This window comes from Capsaspora owczarzaki (genome assembly GCF_000151315.2).
Source record: "Capsaspora owczarzaki ATCC 30864 unplaced genomic scaffold supercont2.10, whole genome shotgun sequence".
In the NCBI taxonomy this organism is placed as follows: Eukaryota; class Filasterea; order Ministeriida; family Capsasporidae; genus Capsaspora; species Capsaspora owczarzaki.
In genome coordinates, this window is record NW_011887301.1 from 348,783 (window position 1) to 373,182 (window position 24,400).

Genomic DNA, 24,400 nt, shown 5'->3' on the forward strand with positions numbered 1-24,400 from the left:
TGCAACTCAGAGTTCGAGTTTTTTTTTTTCTTTTTTGATATTCCACCAAGTGCCTTCACTTTTCCAACCCGCTCTTCGATTCGCATTGGTTGCATTGGTAACCCCGACCCCCGTTGACTGTTGACTGTTTTTGTTTGTTGTCATGGAAGGGAAGGCGATCAGTTTCCTTTTTTTTTTTTTCCAAGTTCTTTTTCTTTTTCACTTTATTCTTCACACAACAAATGCTGCCCCGGTCGCTGACTCGGCTCGCTTCGCGCCACAAGTGGTCGCTCGTGTTCGTTCTGGCCATCGTCACCGTGATCGGCGTGTCCATCTTGCCCGTGCGGGAGCAAGCGCCCACACAGCAACAGCAACCCGGCGGTTACCGCCTCTTTGCGGCTCCCGAAGACAACCTCGCCAACGCAAACAACGACAACGACAACAAGGATGACAACGGCCTTAACACGGTGGTCGAGCAGCAGGAGCAGCAGCTGTCGCAGCTCCGGCAGGTCGTCGCCCGTCTCACACAGGAGAACGCGCGCCTCTCACTGAGCAAGGACGAGGCGCTCGAATCCGTCCAGCTCGCCATTGCCGACGCCGAAGCCGCTGCACGTGCTGCCGAACAGGTCGCCGCAGCAGCCACCCGTGCTGAGGAGGAGGCAGAGCGACAACTGGCTGAAGCGAAGGCGGCGGCAGCGGCGTCTGGTCCCAAGGGAGGTGCGACACTGAACAAGGCCGCCGCAGCCCGCGACCCGTCCAAACCGCACCGCTTTGACGACGACGACAGTGAGGCCGGCACCTACAACCGCGAGGCGACGCCCGAGGAGATTGGCGAGTCCATCCGCGCCGACTGGAAGAGCTTTGCTGCCACGCACGGCATTGAACGGACGCTCTCGGACGCCGTCGCCGCTCCCGGCACTGCTGCTGCCACCGCCGCCCGCGACTCTGCCGAGCTCCCCAAGCGCATCCTCGTCACTGGCGCCGCTGGCTTTGTCGGCTACCACACTTGTAAGGGCGACCGACCTCCCAGTCAAAACGCGCGTGGTGGCGAAAAGTTGCTGTTTCGCCTTTTTTTTTTTTTTTTTTTTTTTGTTTCCGTTTGGTTCTCGTTTCGGCGTTGCAATTTTCACGTCGGCGTCTTTGCATTCTGCTTGCATGAGCTACGACAGTGCTGATGGTGTGGTTGTGGAAGCGAAGGCGGCGTCGCAGCGCTTGTTGCGAAGAGAGCAAGCGAATGAAAAAAAAAAAAAGAAAAAAGAAAAAAGAAAAAAAGAAAAATTAGGAAAAAAAAAAAAGGGCGTTTCATCCCGCCCTATGTCCCGCCCTTGGTTTTCCTCAGTCGTTGAGAAAAAAAAAAAAAAAGGTCGGGGTCGGGGGTGTGAAACACCCATCGACAGCCCAAGTCGCATGTATCACACAACTGCGTGTGACTTTTGGGCTTGCCATTCAGTAGCCGACGAAAGCGAGCGGTGGGAAGAGAGCGCTCTGATGGGAGCAAGGGAAAGGAAGCTCACAGTTGGCTTGACACTTTTGAACTGTTGTTGCAGCCATTCACCTCAAGACGCGTGGTGACTTTGTCTTTGGCCTCGACAACCTCAACTCGTACTATGACCCGCGCCTCAAGGTCGGCCGCATGAATTCCCTAAAGGAACTTGATGTTCGGTGAGTCACTGGTGATTATTCACCTGACACATTGTTGGATGACCCAAACATGACCTCTTACCTCTCTTTTTGTTCCTGTTTGTTTCAACAGCGTCATCACTGGTGATGTGTGCGACGCGGAACTGCTGCGATCTCTGTTCAGCTCGGTGGACATTACCCACGTCGTTCATCTTGCTGCCCAAGCTGGCGTCCGTTACTCGCTTGATCATCCCCTGGCCTACATTCGCGCCAACGTCAAGTGCTTTATTACTTTGCTTGAGGTGTGTGTTTTCCAGCTGTTTGGAAACTCAACAACAGGGGGAAACTTGCAAAGGACATTGCTGTTAACTCAACTTGACTTGCCCAATTTGCACCCAACAGGTCATCAAGGAGTTCCACACCAAGGAGCGCCCCATCAAGACCGTCTACGCTTCCAGGTTTGTTGCACATTTGCTCATCATGCTCTCTGTCAAAGAGCTTTGGCGTGGACTGACCACCTCTCCTCCTATTGCAGCTCTTCAGTGTACGGCCTCAACACCAAGCAGCCGTTTAGCGAAACCGATCAAGTCGATATGCCCGCCAGCTTGTATGCTGCCACCAAGAAGTCGAACGAAGGCATTGCTCACGTCTACCACCACCTGCACAAGCTGCCGTTGACTGGTCTTCGCTTCTTCACCGTGTACGGACCGTTCGGTCGCCCGGACATGGCCTACTACAGCTTCACTGCCTCGATCGTTGCCGACAAGCCCATCACTGTGTACAAGAACGACGATGGCTCGGAAATGATGCGCGATTTCACGTTCGTGTCGGACATTGTTGCCGGCATCACCGCTTGCGTGGATCTTGGCGCCGAGCTGGAGGTGTTCAACCTCGGTAACAACAACCCCGAAAAGCTCAGCACCCTCATCAATCTCATTGAGAAGGGCCTTGGTCGCGAAGCCGAGAAAATCTATGCTCCGATCACTGCAGGTAGGGGGTTTTTTTTTTGGGGGGGGGTGTTCATTTGTGGTCGTGGATGGTTGCACTTGCACGTTGTCGAACAGGATCTGACTTGGCCGTTGGATGGGGTTTTTCGTTTTTGGAAACCGCTTACAGGTGATGTGCCGTCAACGTTCGCGGACGTCTCGCACTCGAAGAAAATGCTGGGGTATGAGCCCAAGGTGTCGTTGGAGAAGGGCATTTCCATCTTCCTTGACTGGTACGCCAAGTTCCACAACCTGGACATTCCCGGCCTTCAAGTAGCAGAGTGATTGGACACTATTGTACTCGTTGTTATTTTTGTTGTTGCATTTGTAATTCAGTACGTTTATTGGAGAGTGGAAAAGCTTCTAAAGCTCAAAAACCACAAAGAGAAGGAACATGATCACGGGCAAAGAGTCAGGGACAAGGGCAAGGTGTTTAGCTCATTCTTGCAGGAACAAGTTTGGTGGTCATCTAAGTAGAAGCTGTCACTCTTTCTTGACTTGAGACAGAGTAAATGCGAGGGTGCCCGATTGCTGGCTTGAAGACTCGCTCGAATCGCTGTCGAACCTGTCGGGCCTGGGGATGACCGGCAGGTCTTCCAATTTGGGCTGGTAGATGACTTGCAGGAATCGTTTGCCCTCATGGAACCCCTCGATAACATCTTCGATCACGAGTTGAACGGTGACCTCGCCTTCCAGCTCGGTGTGTGCTCCATCCTTGTGGTACACCAGACGGGCGATTCTGAGTCAATTTCAACCGCGTTAGCATGATCTAGGACCAAACAATCAACCACGAAGCGGAGGGGCGGGGGCTGACTTACCTGTTGCCATCTTTCCAAACTGCTTGGTTTCGAAAAGTCGCATCTTGTTTCTTTGCGACGGCTGCAATTTCTGCTTCGTTCTCAGGCGCCATGTAGCAGTAGGTCACATGGCTAAGGCCCATCGGAGGCATGGGCCAGTTATTGCCAAAGATGTTTTGCAGTTTTCTAACCGGTGCAACTCCATCCAGCGTCACGTTCAGCGGACCAAGAACATGGAACTTGCTCGTGTCCTGTTAGAGAATCAGAAAACGATCCAGTCTGCACGTCAGCCACTTCCAAGTCGAGCAGATTGATTTCTCGCCAACCTATTCAATCAGTTACAAGGGATGGTGTCACATTCAAAAGAATGACGTAATAAAAGTTCATGGAAGCCCATGGAAACCCATGGAAGCCCATGGAAGGCTGCAGAAGCGAAGAGGAAAGAAAAAGTTAAGACGTGTGGAGGAGCGCGAGCAACTCCCCGAGCGCCACTTCCCGCTAGCCAGCAGTTCGGCGCCAACAGGATGATGAACTCAAAGACGATGAAGACGACGACAAACACTCAAACAAAGACGGCGGAAACGTAGTACAACGGTCGAAACGAAATCGAGAAATCAAATCCAGCCGCCTTAGCAGCTTCTTTTTTTCTTTGTACGTCGGAAGCGGGGCTGCCGCATGCTCGGGATGAGAGTAAAGCACGATGATAGCACTACTGTGCATTGTAGATTTCAATGGTCCAAAGGCACGTCTTCACCATGCAACTTCAAGTTTCCATTGATTCGCATATGGTGTATGCTCTTGATTTGACGCAGCATGCGATGGTGCGTGGTGAAAATGGACATGATGACATAGTTGAGGACGACGCCATACTTGTCGGCGGAGTACATCGTCGAGAGGTAGTGGTGCGGCTCATTGGCGTACAGCATGTAGTACACGATGTTGATTCCAGTGAAGATCCCCTCGAACGCCCAACGGGTGTCAGCAAAACCTATGAGAGTGTTCACGAATTTCGACCCAACAAGTTGAAGGAGCACAGCCATTTTGAAAAAAAAAAATTCAAAAAAAACAAAACAGTGAGCTTGCTCATTTTCTCCTCCTGTTAGGTGGCTACAAAGGAACGCGCAAAAGTGTATGAATAGGACAGCAACAAGCAAAGAGAACAAGCAGAACAAGGCAGAGAAGAGAGAGAAACGGGGCTGCAAATTTCACAATCATTGAGGACACAACGCCCAACGGCCAGCTGGATCTTCGATTTTCATGCTCGCATCGATGTTGTCCTCAACATAGTCGGCAAGATAAGCACGATTGTCGCAACAGAGCGATTTCGGTTCGCCGCCATCGAAAACTAGTGACAGAAAGAGACTGGTGAGGTCAACGTGTCCTGATTCTCAGCCGTCCTTTCTCAGTCCTTTGTTTTTCGCATTTGGGAGCTGTCAACAATTTGCCATTTTGTTTTTCGCCCCGCTTCCTCTCTCTTGAATGCAAGCTGGACGACGCAACGTTGTACTGGGACTGCTCGGCCTTGTGGCTCTGCTCTACTTGGCGACGATTGTGTGGCTGCAGGAAGCGGTCTTGGATGCATCGTCATCATCCTCTCCGTCGTCATCATCATCCTGCGCGGCGTCGATCTGGCTGCACTGCGCGCCAAGGTAGCAGCGGTGGACGGACTGACGGACGCCGAAGCAACAGTCATTCTTGCTTCACTATCCCACGCAACAGAGCACAATGTCAGAGTGGACGAGCCGAGCGACACGCATCCTCATGGGAGCAGCTGCAACCCGAGCCACGACGACGCCAACGCCGCCGACGACGATGGGACCGAGTCATCCTCGTCTGGTGATGGCAACGCAACTGCAGGGTGGTCACCGCGCCTGCTGGATGCGCTGGTCAACGATGGCGATCTCAACGCAGTGTCCATTGCGCAGCTCAAGCAAATGAGCAGGTTTTGCGGACTGCGCGGCAGATTGCTCACACCGGGAACCTGCGTCAATCATCTTGGATTCGCAGCATGCACCTATGGTCGCGTGTGCTTGGAGATTGATTTTCTGAATGCAACTAGTACGGAACCGCTGTTGCCGGGAACGCTCGTCTTTCCAGAATCTGCGGCGCACGACGATTTGCCGTCCACAGTCCCCTCGCTGCGTTTCAATGAGCGCTTGGTCACTGAGAGCGAGTTTGAAACAATATGGCAGAATGCAGACGACATTTTCAGCGACACCACGGGCATCTCGTATGCGACAGGCGACGGCTACCATCCAGGCCACGCTCTGGAGCGCATCATGACCTTCTTTACGCTGCAACAGAGTGGTGTGCTGTACCCCGACAAGACCATTGACCGGTTTTTCTTTGCTACCACGGGACTGGTACCATGGGGTCGCAGTTTACTCGAAACGCTGTTTGGAAGGGCTCCCGCCATTCGCACGGCACGCACCGACTTTGACCAAATTCTCAAGCGAAGAGCAAGACATCTCAAGTTAGACATGCCAGCAAGACCTTCTCGAGCTCCAGTGCACATTTGCATGGAACGAGCAGTTGTCGTGGGTCCGAAAAGCTACCCGCGAAAACTCGGCGTCATGTGCGATCGGGCGGAAGCGCAGCTATTTCGACGGCAGGTGGCGTTGCGACATCCAGCGTACCAGCCTCGACTCACACAGACCGCGTTGGTCATTGACCGTGCATCTTCGCGGCGAATGAGCAATGCGGCGAATGTTGTGGCGCAAGTCGACGCTCTGCTGTCTCCGCTTGGGTTTGAAACGCGTTACATTCCCGAGATGAGCCACCTCAGCTTTGCTCAGCAGATTGCCGTGATGGCCAACGCATCTGTTGTTGTGTCCATCCATGCAAGTCACCTGTCCAACTTGATTTTCGCGCCAGAAGGAGCCGTCGTCATTGAAATTTACCCGTTCAAGTTTGTCGATCCGTGCTTTCGCATGCTCTCCCGAACGTGCGGGATTCATCACTTGTCCTGGCTCGTCACTTTGCCATCAGAGTCGGCCATAGGGGCCTCTTGGACCCCTCAGCACGCTTGTTTTACAAGGGAGACGGCTCTCGTTGCATCCAAGCTCAAATGCAAGAACTGGATGGCCGCGCAAGATGTGCACGTCAACCTGGAGTTGCTGGACACGTACCTCAACATTGCGATAGACACGTTGCACACATCCAATGTAACAATAATTCGATAGATGTACGATGTTCAAATAAACCATACTGTACAATAAAACTTGAACAAGCAAACGTCGTCTTAGCTCTCACGAGCAACCGACACAAATCTCGTTGATTCCGCGATGCACGCTCCACCTGTGCTGCCCTCACATTCACACGAAAATCAGCCAGATGTGTGAGTGTTTTGTTTTTTGTTTTTGGGGGTTTTTTTGGGGGAGGGAGGCTGAAAAACGAAGAACAAAAAAGCGCCGCTCAATCGCAATGATGCTCTTCACTCTTCTTTTGTTTTGTTTATTTTCGCCCCCACACAAATGTCTCAACAACAAGTAAGCCACTATTCCCAAAAGAGCAAGCACCACAAGTCTCATCCCACAAACCAAGCGAGCAGAGTCGCTTCAGAACTTACTCCGTCTGATTCGTTCTCGCATGTTGGCATCCGTACTACTGGGTGCAGGGTCTCTCAATGGGGGGGGGGGTGCGCTTGCGTAATAACCAAGAAAAAAAACGACGTTCAAGTTTTGGCGCGAAATCTAATCATTTTGCGCGCCAAAGGTTCCTTGACGTGTTCGCTTTCCCATTGTGCCCAGGCTATCGAAATGGTCATGAATGAACAGAGTGTTGTGAGCCTCATGATGATGGTCAAAGCTCTAGCGATCTCAGCTGTTTTCATGCTCAACACATCCGCCGACCCCAAACACTCCATTACTCACGTCACATGCGTCGGTGCCTACCTCGGACTGCACTTGCTCTCGAGCGTTACAATGAGCGCCGTGTCTGATGCACCTACGAAAAGCTTGGCGAGGAGCATGATGGCTCCACTTTTCTATGGAGGTGCTTATCTCTACTTCTCCAAAGTGAACAAGCAGCACCCTTTCCTGTCACTTTTGTTCGAGTCCCTTTGTCTCGGCTCCACCCTGTGCACGTTCTGATTTGTTGGCACCACCGAACCGCGAAATCGAAAGTTCCAATTTTGCTTTTTGACTGCTTGTAGTTTCAATACATCATTCGAAAGAACTTGTAGAGTACTCAATGCTACTTCGCAGAACACAAGCACACAAAAGACGTTCAACTACACTTCATCAATTGTACAAATGCATTTTCATTCGTGGCACTCTGCCTCCCCATTTCACACCTATCCACCAATCAGCACCTGATGAACCACTGGGCGAGGCAAAGGTACAGAAATGAACTAACTCCCTCGGGAGCAACGATGTCTTCACTTTCGCAAGGCCGCCCGTGCTCAAACCCCACACTACATCATGTGCTGATGTCAGTGGACCAGGTGTCGCGGGCAACGATGCGACACAGCCGATCGTGAGGCTGCTGGAGCAGATTTTTGATGTTTCGCGGACCTCTGGCGGCAGACGAGTTACTCATCACCGCGATTAAGCCAGTCTCTTCGCCCGCTCTACCCTGGACTAGGCAGATGATCTAATATCGGATGACGCTCTTAAACGGGGCGCTAACATCTTCCTCCGGCCTGAAGAGCTCAAGATTGTCAACTTTGTGGTTCGCGACGCTTCAACCCTTGCCAGACCCGACGTAGTCGAGCTTTTCACGCGGATTTCGCAAGTTCCACAACAGTACGGAAAACATTGCCGCAAGTTCGCAAGTTCGGTCCCAGCTGCCCAAGCGAGTCGTGTTTGGACTGGTTTTTTGCAAGAACTCCGCTGCGCACTTGATTGAATGGCCGCAATGAACGAGGAAACCTCAAGAGCCTCTTTGAGCGCCTGCAGAAGCGGTGATTGAAGTCCGGCGTGGAGATGGGGGCCGAGCCTGCGCGGATTGTCAACTTTGACGAGTCGGACGAAGACACCGTGACGCATCTGCGACTGATTTTCGCAACCTGGAACAGCCTCCATCGCACTACGTTCGAAAAGCTGCTACGATCACTCCCGTTGACACTGTCGTCGAGCTGCCACTCAAAGGAGCTCGCCAACTTGAACCCGAATGTGAAACAAACTCACAAAGCCTATACCGACGTCTGACCCGGTGCGCGCGTCCTGCCGCGCATACAACAGCTACAACTCCGACCTTGCAATCGATTCTGATGATGGAGGTCGAACAGGATGACTCTGAGGGCGAGAGCGAAGCCAACGTTGACAATGCAGGTGACTCCTGTCGATTTGGCGCGCACCAGAAAGAGGCGTCATGCAGGAGACTCAGATGACGATGACACTTCAGCATTTGAAGAAGCTCTCATTGGTGGATCGGACACGAATGTGACATTTTCGCTGCGACCCGAGATTCTCGAGCAAAGTAAGGAGAATTTTGTGGACACACGCAGTTCAGCGCGGCTCTTATCATCTCCAGGTGTGGCAATCAGTCGTACCAACACACTCGGTGTGAGCAGCCGTCTGACAAGCGGCGTAGTAGCGATGCAGCTTGTGCCAAACGACGAAAACGGCAATTCGACCCCGAAAGCAGATCGCCGGAAGCGACATCCACTCACTGACTGCTCCAATTCAAACTAAATGTATTGCATGTATGGGCTTATGCTCAGTTTGATGTATTTTGTTGCTGTTGGGATGATTAAACGACGAGAATCCTTTGTCCCGATTGGCAATCGAGATCAGCTCAACTCAACAGCTCCCCGTCCTTCGTTCTGCCTCTTGCTTCATATTTAGCAAGGTTCGTTTTTGGCCTTCGTCGCTCTTTCAAACAACGGACACACGACGGTGAGCACACTGATTGAGATTGGTTCATCAAACAGTCCAACTTCACTGCTCAAGCTCCAACGTTGTCGCTACCGCTCATTCATGCATGCCATCTTTTGGAAGCGATACTCTATCAACACAGTACAATTACTCTACTATTCCTAGTGGATCAGTCTTGTTGCTGTCTCAACTCTCCATTCAACAACTAACGCCTCGTATTGAATGGCGCTTCTGGCGCTCTTCCGGCGCCGATGGAAGTCGAGTCTCGTTCGAATCCTCCTTGTTGTCCTGTTGTTTGTGCTTGTTCAAACCGGAATGGCGTACTTTGCGACGCTGAGTGACTCTGCGGATGGGCCAGGTGCCGTTTCGCGTTGGGAGCCAATGCAAGAGCACAAGCCACCACCACCACTGCTGCACATCGACACGAACCTTGTCATACAACCAGGAACAAGCTCTTCTCAGACGAGTCTGACACATGCTGCCGAGGAGCCTGGCGACCCGCGATCAAGCTCCCGTAGGAGCAGTCACCTCTCGACCACCAACAAGCGATACCCCGCGCGGTCCAAGACGATCATCAAAGCTCCTGCTGCCTTGGAATCAAACGAAGATCGGCTGGATGAGCTGGCAAGACTGATGGCGTTGGCGGCTCCGTTGGAAGCGCGACTCCAGCAGCTTGAGCCGTGGCGTGCTGCCGCCACGCTTGTGGCCAAGGACGCCTGGCACAAAACATCTGGCAAGCAGTTCCAAATGCTCGATGCCACGCTCCAGGCTGCATCGGCGCGCCGGCGTCGCGACCTGATGAGTGATTGGCAGTTTCCAGCCAACACCACGCTCGCTCGCGTCGAGCCAGCGAGGATGCCGTCAACCAACGCGCGTCTTCCCGTGCCCAACCCATCCAAAATCGCGCACTCCCTGTTCACGGTGGAGCACAACCTGCCTGCAAGCCTCGCATTACCCGCGTTCGTATCCGGTCCAGCTCGCTCTGCCGTCTCTTCAGCTCGCATCGCGCTCCCCAAGAGATTTCTCTTGATTGGCGTGCTCTCTGCCAATACATATCGTCGTGCTGCTATTCGAGAAACGTGGGCGGCCGATGCGTTCAAGCACGGAGTGGAAGTTCGGTTTGTTCTGACGGAAACGGAAGGAAATGGCGCGGCCGTTCGAGATGAGCAGGCGCGATACGGTGACCTCCTCCTGATCAAAGACAAGGTCAACTATCATTCGCTGGTGCGCAAGACGTACGGCTTTTTGCGCTGGGCCCTGCAAGAACGCGAGGTTCGCTTCATTTTCAAGACGGACGACGACACGTTTGTTAACATTCCACGGCTTTTGCGCTTTTTGACCACACAGGCACCAATACGGCAGCTCATCATGGGCTATCCTTGGGTCGACAAGCCGATCGCAACGGCGGCCACCGCCTTCTCACGGAATGCCGAGTACGCCAACAGCACCGGACTCGACCGCTATCCAAAGTACATGTCTGGGGCTGGCATTGTCCTTACACCCGATGTGATTCGCTCGCTGATTGTTGCACAGCATTATGTGCCCATGCATCAATGGCCTCGCGAAGATGCAACGTTTTCGGCGTGGATCTGGGGTTTGAATCTGCAGCGATGGCCCCAAATTGAGTTCCTTCCGTTGTCTGAGCGTGCGCCCAATGTCGACATGTGCATCAACATGTTTCTGCATCACTGCGATGTGTTGAGCACCGCGGTGAAGGCCATGCAGAACTGCACTCCAGCTTAAGAGTATGATTTCTCCTATGCATTGTTATCTTTCCTACCCTTTTCATTTCTCCTCTGCATTGTTATCGATTAAAATAGCCAAACAATCATTCTCACGTCGTTGCAAATGTGTTGAACATTCCCAGTCTTTTATTGGTGGTGTTGTCAAGTGAACACAAAGGCGAAAGCATGAGATAGGACAACCAGGAGCACCTCACACATTTCTTGTGTTGACCAACACCTAGATTTAAATGTTCAGGGAGGGAGTGGCCCAGCTGGCAGCCGACTCAATGGCGCACTCGTCAGTGCCGCGGCGAATGAGGAAATCACCGCCATAGTCGGTCGAGTGGCGGCCCCAAGAGTTGGCAACACGCCAGTACTTGGTGTTGGTAGTGGGATCAACGCCATATCCGATCAGCAGCACGGCGTGCGAAACAGTCTCGAACGGGTTGAAGCCAACGGTGCCGGGAGTGGTGTCGCAAGTGTAAACGCCAGCTGCACGGGGGAATGAGCAGAACCGTGAGATCTAAAAAAAAAAAAAAAAAACAGCCCCACAAATTACACCAACGGCTCGAGTGGCATCTTACAGCGGTAGGTCATGAAGCTGTCAAGAACGAGGAAGCTGACCGAGAGAGGACCATAGTTGACGAGGTGGTCAATCATACCAAGCTCGCTGCAGTTGCCATAGTAGCCACCGACATAGTTGAAATCATCGACAGTGTAGAGGCGGGGGAGAGCGCAGCCGGCCGAGCAGGGAACCTCGGGGATCAGACCGCTCTGGTACGGGAAGCAGCTTTCGTCAACAAAGCCATAATCTTGGCCAAACTGAGATGAACGAGCAAAAAAAAAAAAAAAAAAAGAACAAAAAAAAAAAAAAGAAAAAAAAAAAAGAAAAAAAAAAAAAAGAAAAACAGAAAAAAAAGCAAGGACAGGCAGAAATAAAATCAAGGTAAGCACGACGACATCGGTTCTAATGACTCCTGAACAGAAGGACAAACCTTGGAAACGAGGTACTCGAAACCGCCATCGCAGCCCTGGCTGTAAGCCGAGCACGAAACAACGCGCTGGGGCGACAGGAGAGGAGTAAGCTTGTTCTGGCTCTTGACACGAATGCGAGCCTGGAGCATCTCAGTGCCGGAGAAGGCATAGCAGCTGATGAGCAACAGACAGAGTGAGACGCTTTTGTAGAATAGGAACAACGCAGAGTACGACAAAGGAGCGCTTACCTGCCGCAGCTAAGCTGGTCACTGTGAATCAACGCCAAGAACACAACACCAAACAAAAATGAGACGAAAGTGAATCAAAAGGTCAGTACAACAAAAACAAAACAATCGCCCACTCCGATCCCATCACGCCGTGCCAAAACTGTACCGCATGGGGCCGACGTAGTCAATGCCAGACACGTTGCGCCAGTTCAGCTCGGCGGGGTAAGCAGCGAATGCGTCGGCAGAAGCCTTGGCGGCAGTGCGCAGCTTGGCCGGGGGCAGGTGAGCCTCGACGCTGGTCTTGAGCTTGCGGCCAGCCATGGCCTGGACCTCGCGCATCGGGCGACCAACAAGGGCAGGGTTGGGACCAGCAGTCCACAGGTTCTGGGCAGCGTTGAGGCGAGCAATGTATTCGTGGTCGGCATGGAAGCTTTTGTTGCCAATCAAAAAAAAACAACAGGACAACAAAGTCAGCATGCAGTCCCACACCACTTTCCCCATTCATGCATCACCGAAAATCTTTACATGGCGTCGGGAGAAGCAGCCTGGGGCTTGGGAGCGTAGGTGGTGACGGGGGAAACAGTGTTGGCAGCCTCCTGCTCGGTAAAGTACGAAGCCTTGTAGCCCTTGAAGCAGCCCCAGCCGAGCGGGAGCTGGCCCGAGCCGTAGGGAGCGTCGTGGTAGGTGCTGAGGACGGTCTCGTTGCAGAAGGACGTGACGTTGCCGCTGATCGGGTCGACCGTGTACGGGAAGAAGGCAAAGAAGAGCTGGGTGAACTTTGCACCGTCCATCATTCGGACGCTGATGCCCTCGTCGTAGATCATGGTCCAGTCCGCAACCTGGATGCCAGACGAGTTGTAGACAATGTTGGGCTCTGCAAAGCGCAGGTGGAGCGACTTGACTGGATTGAACGTGTCGTCGTTGCAGACGAGCGAGTTGTCGCCATTGTTGGCGCCCATGTCAAAGCGCCAAGTGCCGACAATCTGAGCACATACAACAACCACAAACAAATCATACACATGCAAGTTAGAACGAGTCATACGTCGAGCATTACAATGTGAGGACAATGAGTAAAAAGAGTCCGACATTGGAGTTCAAAGAGGGAGAAGCGGGGGAAAAAAGGGAGTTCAAGTCAGCGGTTTCGGAGCTCGACCAGTCGTCGTGGGGGCAAAGACGTAAGCCCAAGTCACATAGACATCAATACACACTCGAATTGTAGAGGGTTGACAAAACCAAAGGGGTGGGAGTGGGGGTCAAGGGAGGAGCGTGGCGAAAAAGAGTTCAAGGTCAGCGGTTTTTTGGTAAGAAATGCTGCCAGTCGTCGCGGGGCAACGACGTAGGGTTGGGGACATGTGCACATATACGCACTCCACTGTTGGGGTTTGACGAAAGTGAAGGAGGTGGGGGTAACGGGTCGAGGAGCAAGGCGGAACGGAGCGGACTTAAAAAGCGAGCCAGCCAACCACGCGCTCAAGCAGTGACGACAGAGAGAAAGAGTAGATGCATGCGCAGAGTGGCGTTGCTGCAGCGTGTTCACCTGGTCGTAGAGGCAGTGGACGGGAATGTCCGCGCGGGCAACGGCAGCGACGCCGAGCAGCGCAAGCAGAGCAACAAGCAATGCTGAAGCAGTACGCATTGGAGAAGACCAAAAAAAAGAAAAAAAAAAAGAGAGACTGAGATTCTGAGATCGGAGTTGGGTTGAGGTTGATGATGCATAGCTTGCTTGGGGGTTTATTGATTGAGAGATTGAGAGTGAGCTTGAGAGTGAGAGCGGTGGGTTGGGGTGTGGTGGTGCGGTGACACCGATGTTGAATTGTTTCTTGGCAAGTACAACTTGAATGCAGTGTTGCAAGCCCGCTAAGCACACTTCAGGTCTGGGTTTTTCACAACCTCGAAGGATTTATATCCGTCCATGAATTTATCCAAGGTGTGCAAGTATACCACGCCTTGATTGTCCATGTGAATAACTTGTCACTTCTTTGAAACCTAGCCTTGTTCGTTGCATGCAGTGACAATGCCCACATGGTAGCCAGCGCTGTCCCTGGAGCACCACAGCGAGTCTCCGCATTGAAGCTCTCTAATAGCATCATAAGTGCCTTCAATCGCCTCGAAGGGGTGGGAAGTTTTGGAGAGCGCGATGCCAAGCTGTGTTTCTTTCGAATTGCCAATTTTCTCAAACTTGCTCATTCGACTGACAGACGAGGGAACTGGCATGCCTGTGTAAATGACGCTGTAAAGCATGTCGCTCATTGCCGCTCGGCCAGCTCGTCCAGCTCGTCCAGCTGAAGAGTGGGGGTCTGGGCATTGTGAGTGAAGCTGTTGGCGGCATTTCCGAAAATGTCAAAGACAAGTTCTCAGTCATTTCAGTTTTTTTGACTTGTTTTTCGCGCCTTTTTTTTTTTTTTTCCCCATCTTTTTCTTCGTTTCCCCCCCCCCCTCCTCCTCCCGCTCCCTTCCTTTCCAACGCAACAATGTCCACCGCGGCCGCACCTAAAACTGAAAAGCAGTGGTTGAGTCTCTCTGTAAGGGCACAACCACTCTGCTCTCGTTGTGCCGTTCGTGGTGCTCACAACTGCGCTTTTGTTTCTTTGCTTTTAGGCTAATCAACTGCGCAACGAGCTCACCAAGCGCGGTCTCGCATCTGACGGCTTCAAGAAGGACATGGTGGTACGTCTCGTGGCTCATGACGCGGGGCAGCAGCAGCAGCAGCAGCCGCAGCAGCAGCCGCAGCAACAGAAACAGAACTCCGCCTCATACGCTGCCGTCACCTCCTCGTCTTCAACCTCCTCGTCTTCAGCAGCAGCACTCTCATCTTCATCAGCAGCAGCAGCACCATCAGCAGCAGCGTTGCTCTCAACAACAGCACCGCCGCTAGCAACAGCGGCAGCACCAGTATCCTCATCTTCTGCTCCAACAGTGCCGTCGTCCTCATCTTCTGCTGCAGCAGCCCAGCCGCCATTCGTGCCACCGCTTCGGCCAGCTCAAGGCACCACATTCACTGTTTCCAGTGCGGACTTGGATGGCCTCACTGTTCCGGACGAGATCAAGGCGCTATTGGATACGCATGGCAAGAGCGTCGAATTGCTCGATCGCAACATTTCAGGTGACTTTTTCCAACTTCTGTTAACATCAGACGAAGCACCCAGGCCTCACTACCTCACCGGTGTTGGCGGCGTCGGCAAAAGCAGTATTCTGCTGATGCTGGCCGTGCTGGCGATGAAACACAACAGGGCCTTCTTCGAGCGATACGCCGCTCCTGCTCCTGCTCCTGCTCCTGCTCCTGCTCCTGCTCCTGCTTCTGCTGCTACCCCATTCGATGGTGTCATTTTCCTCATCTACCTACCCGAGACTGCTGCGTTCGTTGGACAACAACCTGAGGTCGCGGCTTCCCAACTGATCGAAAGGTTGCGGATCGCGAACGCCCGTCTGTTGAGCTCTCGTCTGCTCGATGAGCCCGCGTTTCGGAAACTCAAGGCGGCTTTTGTCGAAGAGGATGATGGGCCCTCACTCGACCAATGGGTTCGCATCAATGCAGCACTGCAAGGCCTCGAGTCCAAAAGGCACCGATTCCGCACCCTCGTCCTTGTCGACCAGTGGAATTCGATCGTTTACTCGCAACCCCCTCCCGTTGGCCACAAGAACAAGGAGGCATACCATCCTGCTCAAGACTTCTACAGGCTCAGCACACGCTTCGGTTTCTCGCTTTTCGTTGCTGCAGTCAGTTCCTCGTTCAACATGGGCTCAGACAGCGCTTTCAGCGACGCGCAAGTTGGTGGAGCACAACAGCCAATCGAATCCCTGACTGATGAAGAAGCCGAAACGTTGCGCGCGATCTGGTGGCACCGCAATCCATCTTTGAAACTCACCGCCGCCAGTATGAAAGAGCTTCACCTGAAGGTCGGTGGCGTCGCGCGCATTTTGCAGTATTATGCAACATCCCGGTCCCACAAGAATCCAGAAGCAGAGTTTCGCCGACTGTGCGAGCAATATTACGACAACCGACTCAAACGTCTTATTGAGCGCTTTCGTCGCACAGACGAATTCACCAGTTTTGTGTGCGACCTCGCCACGATCTTTGCGCGGACAAGCATCCCCGAGAAGACACCCGAGGTTTGGGTGCAGACCGGCATGGTGAAGCAAGATCCAACTGATCAAAGCCAACTCGTCCCGGTCAGCGATCTGGTTCGCGCCGCGGCTGTGAGGCGCTTCAACGCCGAGCGAGCCGGCCTGATGCGCATTGTGTTTGCAAACCAATCCACGACTTGGAGCGCGCTCGAGATTTTCGTCCTCTCCTGCCTTCAGTACAAGCATCAAACGTTGAAGGGGACAGACTTGTCAGACGAGGCGGTCCTGACGCTTACCACCTCTGTCGACAACGTGCATGTGCTCGACCGGTCAATCATGAATCTTGGCGCGGACGGCTATCTTACATCTCACCACGGCGCTCTACCGTTTCCGGTCGGCACGCTGCTCATTCCTGGCTGGGCCACTCATCCCGTTGCCGACGCTGTCTTGTTGACGCGTCAAAACGATGGCTCCGAAGCCTTGATCTTTTTCCAGATCAGCAAATCCTCATACGCGAAGCACGACACCAAACTGCCCGACTTGGCTTCCAAGCAACTCGGCAGCGCGTCCGTTCTGGAGGTGTATCGCGAGCTGTTTGGTCTCGCCGGAAATCAGGCCTACGACACGCCAGACATTGCTCAAGGCAAGCTCAGCGGTACCCTTGTCAAGTATGTTTACGCCACTTTGGCACAGAAACCTCAGGAAGATGAGGGCGAGAGAAAAAAAGGAAAGAAAAAACAGGCCAAAAAAGAACAGGACGATGTTTTTCTGATGCGCCAGGAGCATATCAAAGAGCTGGACTCCAAAGCATGGGCCGCCATGGCCGGGGCCAAGCCTTAAATCTCCGGCATTTCTGCGCTTTTCTTGTGTGTAACTGCTTTTTTTTTGTTTGTTTGTTTGCTTGTTTGCTTCTTTGTTTCTTTGTTTCTTTGTTTTGCGTGCACAGCTGTGTTGGGCTGCAATACAACTTCAATTCTGACTGTTCGACGATGCTGAAGCCACGGCCTCTTCCCATCGCAGTCGACGATCCTACGTGCAGGTCAAAATTGCTTTCAATCATGCATGGCAGCCTGTTGTGAATGACTTGGGATGGCCTTTTGGAAGCATCTGGAGTAGATCTAGAATCGTAATTTTTTCGAAATTCAGCGGTTATCGAAAAGAACTGTGGCATGGATCATTGCCCACGGTGTTGCTGTTTTGAGAGCACATTGCATGCATGCATCGCTGTGTGTTTCGCATTTGCCAATTTTCTCGAACTTGCTCATTCTACTGACTGACGAGGGAACTGGTGACGACAATCGTGCAGCGCCACGCCTGTGTAAATGACGCCGTAAAAACATGTCGCTTATTGCCGCTCGTCCAGCTCGTCCAGCTCGTCCAGCTCGTCCAGCTCGTCCAGCTGAAGAGTGGGGTCTGGGCATTGTGAGTGAAGCTGTTGGCGGCATTTCCGAAAATGTCAAAGACAAGTTCTCAGTCATTTCAGTTTTTTTGACTTGTTTTTCGCGCCTTTTTTTTTTTTTTTTCCCTTCTTTTTCTTCGTTTCCCCCCCCCCCTCCTCCCGCTCCCTTCCTTTCCAACGCAACAATGTCCACCGCGGCCGCACCTAAAACTGAAAAAGCAGTGGTTGAATCTCTCTGTAAGGGCACAACCACTCTGCTCTCGTTGTGCCGTTCGTGGTGCTCACAACTGCGCTTTTGTTTCTTTGCTTTGTAGGCTGAACAGCTGCGCAAAGAGCTCACCAAGCGCGGTCTCGCATCTGACGGCTTCAAGAAGGTCATGGCGGCACGTCTCGTGGCTCACGATGCAGGGCTGCATCCACCGCCGCAGCAGCACCAGCAACAGCAGAACCCCAACTCCTCATCTTCTGCAGGGCCACCGCCAGCACCGCTAGCACTGCCAGCAGCACCAGCAGCAGCATCAGCCAACACGGGCAACAACAGCGTTGCGAGCACCAGCAGCAGCAACAGCGACCCGAGCAGCTCAGCCGCCGGATTGACCGACGATGCACCGCCTCCACCGGCCGAAGGCACAACATTCATCTTTTCCAGTGATGAAGTGAAAAACTTCACAATTCCGGACGAGATCAACAGGTTGCTGCGGGTTCATGGCAATAGCGTAGAATTGCTCGATCGCAAAATTTCGAGCAACATTTTTGAAGATCTGTTGGCGTCAGGCCGAGCACCGGAACCTCGCTACCTCAGCGGTGTTGGTGGTGTCGGCAAAAGCAGTATTCTGCTGATGATGGTCGTGCTGGCGATGCGCCATAACAGGGCCTTCTTCGAGCGTTTCGCTGCTGCTCCTGCTCCTGCTCCTGCTCCTGCTCTCGCTCCCGGTTCTTTCGATGGTGCCATCTTTCTCATCTACCTGCCCAAGACTGGTGCGTTCTGCCACGAAACTTCTGAAGTTGCGGCTTCTCAACTGATCGGCGATTTGCGAATTGCCAACCGCCGTCTGTTGCGCTCGGGCTTGCTTGACGAGCCCGCGTTTGAGTTACTCAAGGATGCGTTTGTGCACCGCAAGACCTCGTCCGGGCATTTTGAGTCCGCACTGAACCAATGGGGTCGCATCAATGCTGCGTTGGTTGGCCTCGAGTCCCAAAGTCACCGTTTCCGCACCCTCGTCCTCATCGACCAGTGGAATTCGATCATTCATGCGAAAGCCCTTCCCGTTGGTGACGAGGACCAGCTCAAGGCAGACCATCCGGCTCAAGCCTTCTACAGACTCAGCACACGCTTCGGTTTCTCGCTTTTCGTTGCTGCAGTCAGCTCCTCGCCCAGGATGGACTCATCCAACGCTCTCAGCGGCTCGCAATGTGGTGGAGCTGAACAACCAATCGAGTTCCTGACTGATGAAGAAGCCGAAACGTTGCGCGCGATTTGGTACTACCGCAGTCCACCCTTCAGAATCACCGCCGCCAGTATGAAACGGCTTCACCTGAAATTCGGTGGCGTCGCGCGCATTTTGCAGTATTATGCAACATCCCAGTCCCACAAGAATCCAGAAGCAGAGTTTCGCCGACTGTGCGAGCAATATTACGACCACCGACTCGATCGCCTTATTGAGCGCCTTCGTCCCACAACGGAATTCACCAGCCTTGTTTGCGACCTCGCCACGATTGTTGCGCGGACAAGCATCCCCGAGAGGACACCCGAGGTTTGGCTGCAGACCGGCTTGGTGAAGCAAGATCCAACTGATCAAAGCCAACTCGTCCCGGTCAGCGATCTGGTTCGCGCCGCGGCTGTGAGGCGCTTCAACGCCGAGCGAGCCAACCTGATGCGCATTGTGTTTGACAACCCAGCCACGACTTGGAGCGCACTCGAGATTTTCGTCCTCTCCTGCCTTCAGTATGCGAGTCAAACGTTGAAGGGGACAGACCTGTCGGACGAGTCGGTCCTAGAGCTGACCACGACTGTCGACAACGTGCACGTGCTCGACCGGTCAATCACGAATCTTGGCGCGAAAAATTATCTCGCTGCTTTCAACGGCGATCAGCCTTTCCCGGTCGGCACACTGCTCATTCCTGGCTGGCCCAACCATCCCGTTGCCGATGCAGTCTTGCTGACGCGTCAAAACGATGACTCGAACGTCTTGATCTTTTTCCAAATCAGCAAATCTTCGTACGCCGATCACCAGACCAAAGTACCAAACTTGGTTTCCAACAAAATCGGCAACGCATCCGTTCTGGCAGTGTACCGCGAGCTGTTTGGCCTCCCGAACAATGTTGACTACAACCCGCCATCCATTGCTCAAGGCAAGCTCGACGGTACCCTTGTCAAGTATGTGTACGCCACCTTGGACGAGAGCACGGCTGAACCGGATCACGACGTTTTTCTGATGCGCGAGGCGCATGTCAGAGAGCTGGATTCCGAAGCATGGGCCGCAATGGCTGGGGTCGAGCCCTAACCTCGAGGCGCGTTGCTCTTTTTGTGTTGTGCAACTTTTTGTTGTTGTTGTTGTTGTTGTTGTTGTTGTTGTAGAAGTAGTAGTTGTTTTTTCTGTGTATCTTGTTTGTTTGTTTGTTTGTTTGTTTGGCGTGCAGTGGGCTACAATACACCTTCAATTCTGCCTGTTCTACGACGCTGAAGCCACGGCCTCTTCCCATGGCGGTCGACGATCCTACGTGCAGGTCAAAGTTGCTTTCAATCATGCATGGTAGCCTATTGTGAATGACTTGGGATGGCCTTTTGGACAGAATCCAGCAAGAGCAGGATGAAGATTCTGCAATCTAATGACGAGTCAAACTTGTCGCTGCATCTGACCCTCAAGCATGGTCATTGGCGTCCCCATCGTTGTCACGAAGTTGGAGTATCACGCATCCAGCGGTCGGTGAAGACGGTGAACCCAGGAAGGGGTTGGATTCGATGCGTTGTAGATCTTTTCCAGTATGGGAGTTGATTATCTCTTGTTAACAGCAGTGCAACCTCGGATAAGAATATATTATAGAATAGGTAGCACTGTTTATTTGGGAGTTGTTACTATGTCTAGAGCGCGAAGCGCGACCACTGGAAGCACTCATGTGTTGTGTGGCACCCCCCCCCCCGGCCACACGATCGCGATCCTGCACTTCAGCATCAATCTCTCCATACAAATCCAGCCATGGCATGCCGATTCTGAGGATGGAGTTGTTGTTGTAGCTGCTGCGTTTGATCTTGCGCCGATTTGGGGTTGTTGTGAGGCAGTCCCGGTTCTTTTCGTTTTTTATTTTTGTACTTTTTATTGTAGTTTCAGTTTTCTCGCTTCTCTCGAGCAAAATGTCGCGCAGCTCCAACTCAGGTACAAAACTACATGTTCGGTTTCATTCCTTAGCATCTCATCGGCGGGGGTGGGGGCGGGTTGTCTTCCATGCAAGAGCACTTCTGATCGATGTCCACGTTGAACGTGGTGTTCAGATGGGAGCAGGGGGTTTGTTCCATTTTCTCCTCTCTCCTCTCTCTCTCTCCAGCTCGCAGCTCTGTCGGCAGTGGCATTTGGCTCGTTTTGAGACCTTTGCGCTTCTGGTGAAGGAGTATGCCGGAGACGGGCGCGGGTAGCTGCACCAATGGGACCAACGCGTCCCAACACGCGATCACGTACACTCCACACGCCTCGACCACGACGCGCCCTGTGAGGCGGGAGTCAGAGCCAATCGCGTTAGAAGCAGAGATTGCAAGCGACAGAAGCATTGAAGATGCATGTTGGACAAGCAAAGGGGGCGTGAGTCTGAGTAGACGAGGGAGGCAGGGCAAGGCAATGGAGGCAATGGAGGTAGCAGGCGAAAGTGAAATGTGAAGGGTGAGGCAGCGAGGTGAGTGAGGCTGGGTCAGTTCAGTTGCCCCCCATGAGGCAGCTTTCGAGAGTGGCGGTCATTGCTCGTCTATCGCTTTGATGCCTACTTTAAGCGAGTGTCAGTTTCGGGGTGTGAGGTTGCTTGTCGGACAGCAGCAGTTTGGGGGCAACACTGTGCTAGTGCGTTTGATCCGGGCGCACGTTGGAGGCGTCAAAATTTACCAATGAGAACGACGAGAAGGCAAATAAAAAAGAAAAATCATCTTGTTGCTACCGACTGCGGTTTGGAGCGGGATTCTTCAATGTCATCCCCCCTGATGCTGCATTGGAGTCAGGATGAAACTCAGAGGCAACAAGGTTTTACATTGAAATGGGTGTGTGTGTGTGTGAAAGGAAGGCGAGCGAGACGGAACGAGACGTTGAACGAAAAACCACACAGGAACATCAGGGAGCAAAAGAAAAAAAAAAAACCAAATGAAAAGGCAAAGAAACAAAAAAAAAAAAAAAAAAAAAAAAAAAAAAGAAAAAAAAAAAAAAGAAAAGAAAAAAAGAAACACGCCTCTCATGCATAAAAATGGAGAGAAACTCGCTCTTTGCTATGATGAGTTGCACAAAAAAAAGAGGGCAAGGCGAGGCAAGTCGAGGCAGTGGATTGTGTGAATGAGCAGCCACCATCACCACACAGCCACACAGCTGGATGAAAGCAAGCCTGGGATGAGAGCGCTAAAAAACAAAACGCCAAACAAATAAGCATTAGCATGCCAGCTCGTGCAGCAAAGGCAAATAAATGATCCACATTGTATTGTGGTGAGTCACGCACGAACAGCGCGGCAAAGCAATGCAAACAGCACACTGCTTGATGCTCCTCTGCTGTGCTGTCCTCTTTGTGGATTTGCTCTTTGCTTGGTTCGTGGTCGAGAGGAAGGCAGCCATCCACGAAGAGGGAGAGAGAGAGCTGCTCCCTGCGGAACCTGCAGCAAACAACTGTGAAATCACCCACTTCTCCGTCGATGCTTCTGTGATTCTTGATGCCATGCTTCATGCCCGATGCTTGATGCTTGATGCTTGATGCTTGACCATGATCGTTGTCTCGTGTTGCAAACCCCCGCTAGCCCCTCGTTTTAGCTTTGTTTGAGTGCCTCATTTTTCATTTTGCTCACTTTTTTTTTTTTTTTTTGCTCACTTTTTATTCTTTTTTCTCGTTTCCTACATGTTCAACGTGAAAACAGCGCGTTTGGCGCTCCTCGTCGCGGTGGGCGTGCTGATCGTCATTGCAACAACTACAGGACCCATTCCACCACAAAAGCAGCCCGGTGCTGCTCCGGCGGCGGCCGCGTTGGCAGGAGGGGCAGCCTCGGGGAACAGCGAGCCAAATCTAAACCCTCTCTCTGGGGACGTCCCAGTCGGCCGCCGAGAAGCCCCTCAACCCGCGTCCGGCGCTGCCAATGCCGCAGCAGCAGCAGCAGCAGCAAAAAAACCACACCCACCAGCTGCCTCACCAGCCGCAGTGGCAGCAGCAGCAGCAGCAGCAGCATCGGACAAGAAGGACGCGGCGGCAGAAGGTGTCATGGGCGATGCTCCACCTGCTCCCGTCGACCCCAACGACCCCTTCCTACCACAAAACCGCAAGCTGGCCCCTCTCGAGTCCTACAAGCCGCTCGTCGACGATGGTGTCATGCGCATCAACGTCATGATCGCCTCGGACGCCAACACTTTGATCGGCGTTATCGCTGTTGTCAAGTCCATTCTCGCAAACACCAAAACCCCTGATCGCATCGATTTCTACCTCATCGTCGACACCGACCAAGAGGCAGTCCGCTGCCAACGCTGGCTCAACCTTGCATTCGAAAAGAAGCGACAGGCTCAGTTCTGGGTCAAGGTCTTCCCGCTCGAGTGGGTCGCCAACAAGATCAAGATCCGTGGCCGTCGTCAAGATCTCGCTTCGCCTGTAAGTGCAGCCATTCATCAGTTGGCTCGAGGGGGTGATGTGTATCTGAATTTCAGCGAGCGATCGAGGTTGAAAAGCACCAGATATGAAGCAAACCGCCTAACTCACATGCTTTGTTTTGTGTTTTTCGCTCCTCCCCTCTCCCTCGCACCCTCGTCACTCTTTTGCAGGCAAACTATGCTCGTTACTACGTGCTGGACTTGTTCCCCAATTTGACTGGCCGCATTGCCTACATTGACTCCGACGTCGTCGTGCAAGACGACGTTGCCGGCCTGTACTTCCACCCCATCGAGCCAGGGCACATTGGCGCGTTTGTCAAGGACTGCCACAATGAGCTCCGCTTCTTTATCAACTTTGAGCATCCGCGAGTGCTGGCACAGCAGATGGATCCCAGCACCTGCAGCTTCAACGCTGGTGTCTACGTGGCCGACCTCACCGAGTGGAAGCGCCAGCGCATGAGCAAGGAGCTCGAGTTTTGGATGGAGCTCAACACACGCGAAAACGTCTACGGTGGCGAAGGTTCGGGCGGCGGCTCGCAGCCTCCCATGCTGCTGGCCTTGTACGGTCGCGCAACCGAGCTCAATCCCCTCTGGCACGTCCGGCACCTCGGATGGTCTGGCAGCTATGCCTACACGGCAGAGTTTGTGAAATCGGCGCATCTCTTGCACTGGAACGGTGCTGGCAAGCCCTGGTTGCTTGTTCCCGGCGTTAACTTCCCGTCCGTGTGGCGCCAGTTCTGCACTCCCGAACCCGAGTTGAGTGCAACTGCGTGCTCTGAACCCAGCGATGGACCATCGTACAAGTACGTCTCTGACGAGGCCATGCTGGCCGAACACTGCACACAAGTGCGGGAGCAGCGTGCGGCAGATGCCGAGATTGGTATTGCCCTCGATTGCACCTTCCCTTGGTGAGGTCCAAACGCAAGTTATGCATTTTTTCGTTTCCTTGTCTGGAAAGCGTTAGTTTGTGTGTTTGCGACTGTCAAGTACGTCGTA

General features: G+C 52.9%; 9 protein-coding genes across 9 annotated transcripts; 7 read left to right on the forward strand and 2 right to left on the reverse strand.

The window, feature by feature from the left end:
• Nucleotides 1-221: 221 nt before the first annotated feature.
• On the forward strand, nucleotides 222-2,870 carry CAOG_05920 (UDP-glucuronat epimerase; the record flags this gene model as incomplete). Its single annotated transcript, XM_004345460.1, has 6 exons — nucleotides 222-987; nucleotides 1,527-1,641; nucleotides 1,733-1,901; nucleotides 2,002-2,057; nucleotides 2,135-2,589; nucleotides 2,716-2,870. The coding sequence occupies 6 exons, from the start codon at nucleotides 222-224 to the stop codon at nucleotides 2,868-2,870; spliced, it is 1,716 nt and encodes a 571-aa protein (XP_004345510.1).
• A 198-nt stretch (nucleotides 2,871-3,068) lies between these two features.
• On the reverse strand, nucleotides 3,069-4,308 carry CAOG_05921 (hypothetical protein; the record flags this gene model as incomplete). The annotated part of the gene is made up of 4 exons (XM_004345461.1): nucleotides 3,069-3,324; nucleotides 3,404-3,633; nucleotides 3,725-3,805; nucleotides 4,129-4,308. The coding sequence occupies 4 exons, from the start codon at nucleotides 4,306-4,308 to the stop codon at nucleotides 3,069-3,071; spliced, it is 747 nt and encodes a 248-aa protein (XP_004345511.1).
• Nucleotides 4,309-4,857: 549 nt separating this feature from the next.
• On the forward strand, nucleotides 4,858-6,564 carry CAOG_05922 (hypothetical protein; the record flags this gene model as incomplete). Its single annotated transcript, XM_004345462.2, has 1 exon — nucleotides 4,858-6,564. One exon carries the CDS (start codon nucleotides 4,858-4,860, stop codon nucleotides 6,562-6,564), a length of 1,707 nt encoding a protein of 568 aa, XP_004345512.2.
• Nucleotides 6,565-7,697: 1,133 nt separating this feature from the next.
• On the forward strand, nucleotides 7,698-9,018 carry CAOG_05923 (hypothetical protein; the record flags this gene model as incomplete). Its single annotated transcript, XM_004345463.2, has 6 exons — nucleotides 7,698-7,720; nucleotides 7,819-7,858; nucleotides 7,967-8,127; nucleotides 8,400-8,496; nucleotides 8,656-8,803; nucleotides 8,858-9,018. 6 exons carry the CDS (start codon nucleotides 7,698-7,700, stop codon nucleotides 9,016-9,018), a joined length of 630 nt encoding a protein of 209 aa, XP_004345513.2.
• Nucleotides 9,019-9,516: 498 nt separating this feature from the next.
• CAOG_05924 (hypothetical protein) lies at nucleotides 9,517-10,944 on the forward strand (the record flags this gene model as incomplete). Its single annotated transcript, XM_004345464.1, has 1 exon — nucleotides 9,517-10,944. The coding sequence occupies one exon, from the start codon at nucleotides 9,517-9,519 to the stop codon at nucleotides 10,942-10,944; it is 1,428 nt and encodes a 475-aa protein (XP_004345514.1).
• A 106-nt stretch (nucleotides 10,945-11,050) lies between these two features.
• CAOG_05925 (cathepsin C) lies at nucleotides 11,051-13,800 on the reverse strand. The gene is made up of 7 exons (XM_004345465.2): nucleotides 13,665-13,800; nucleotides 12,653-13,110; nucleotides 12,294-12,557; nucleotides 12,149-12,169; nucleotides 11,921-12,074; nucleotides 11,510-11,747; nucleotides 11,051-11,417 (listed from the first exon to the last, which is right to left on the reverse strand). Exons 1-7 carry the CDS (start codon nucleotides 13,761-13,763, stop codon nucleotides 11,170-11,172), a joined length of 1,482 nt encoding a protein of 493 aa, XP_004345515.2. The 5' UTR covers nucleotides 13,764-13,800; the 3' UTR covers nucleotides 11,051-11,169.
• Nucleotides 13,801-14,492: 692 nt separating this feature from the next.
• CAOG_05926 (hypothetical protein) lies at nucleotides 14,493-17,067 on the forward strand. Its single transcript, XM_004345466.2, has 2 exons — nucleotides 14,493-14,649; nucleotides 14,726-17,067. The coding sequence occupies exons 1-2, from the start codon at nucleotides 14,599-14,601 to the stop codon at nucleotides 17,030-17,032; spliced, it is 2,358 nt and encodes a 785-aa protein (XP_004345516.1). The 5' UTR covers nucleotides 14,493-14,598; the 3' UTR covers nucleotides 17,033-17,067.
• A 463-nt stretch (nucleotides 17,068-17,530) lies between these two features.
• On the forward strand, nucleotides 17,531-20,095 carry CAOG_05927 (hypothetical protein; the record flags this gene model as incomplete). Its single annotated transcript, XM_004345467.2, has 2 exons — nucleotides 17,531-17,614; nucleotides 17,906-20,095. 2 exons carry the CDS (start codon nucleotides 17,531-17,533, stop codon nucleotides 20,093-20,095), a joined length of 2,274 nt encoding a protein of 757 aa, XP_004345517.2.
• Nucleotides 20,096-22,667: 2,572 nt separating this feature from the next.
• CAOG_05928 (glycosyltransferase 8 domain-containing protein 1) lies at nucleotides 22,668-24,316 on the forward strand (the record flags this gene model as incomplete). The annotated part of the gene is made up of 2 exons (XM_004345468.1): nucleotides 22,668-23,405; nucleotides 23,576-24,316. 2 exons carry the CDS (start codon nucleotides 22,668-22,670, stop codon nucleotides 24,314-24,316), a joined length of 1,479 nt encoding a protein of 492 aa, XP_004345518.1.
• Between the last annotated feature and the right edge of the window lie 84 nt (nucleotides 24,317-24,400).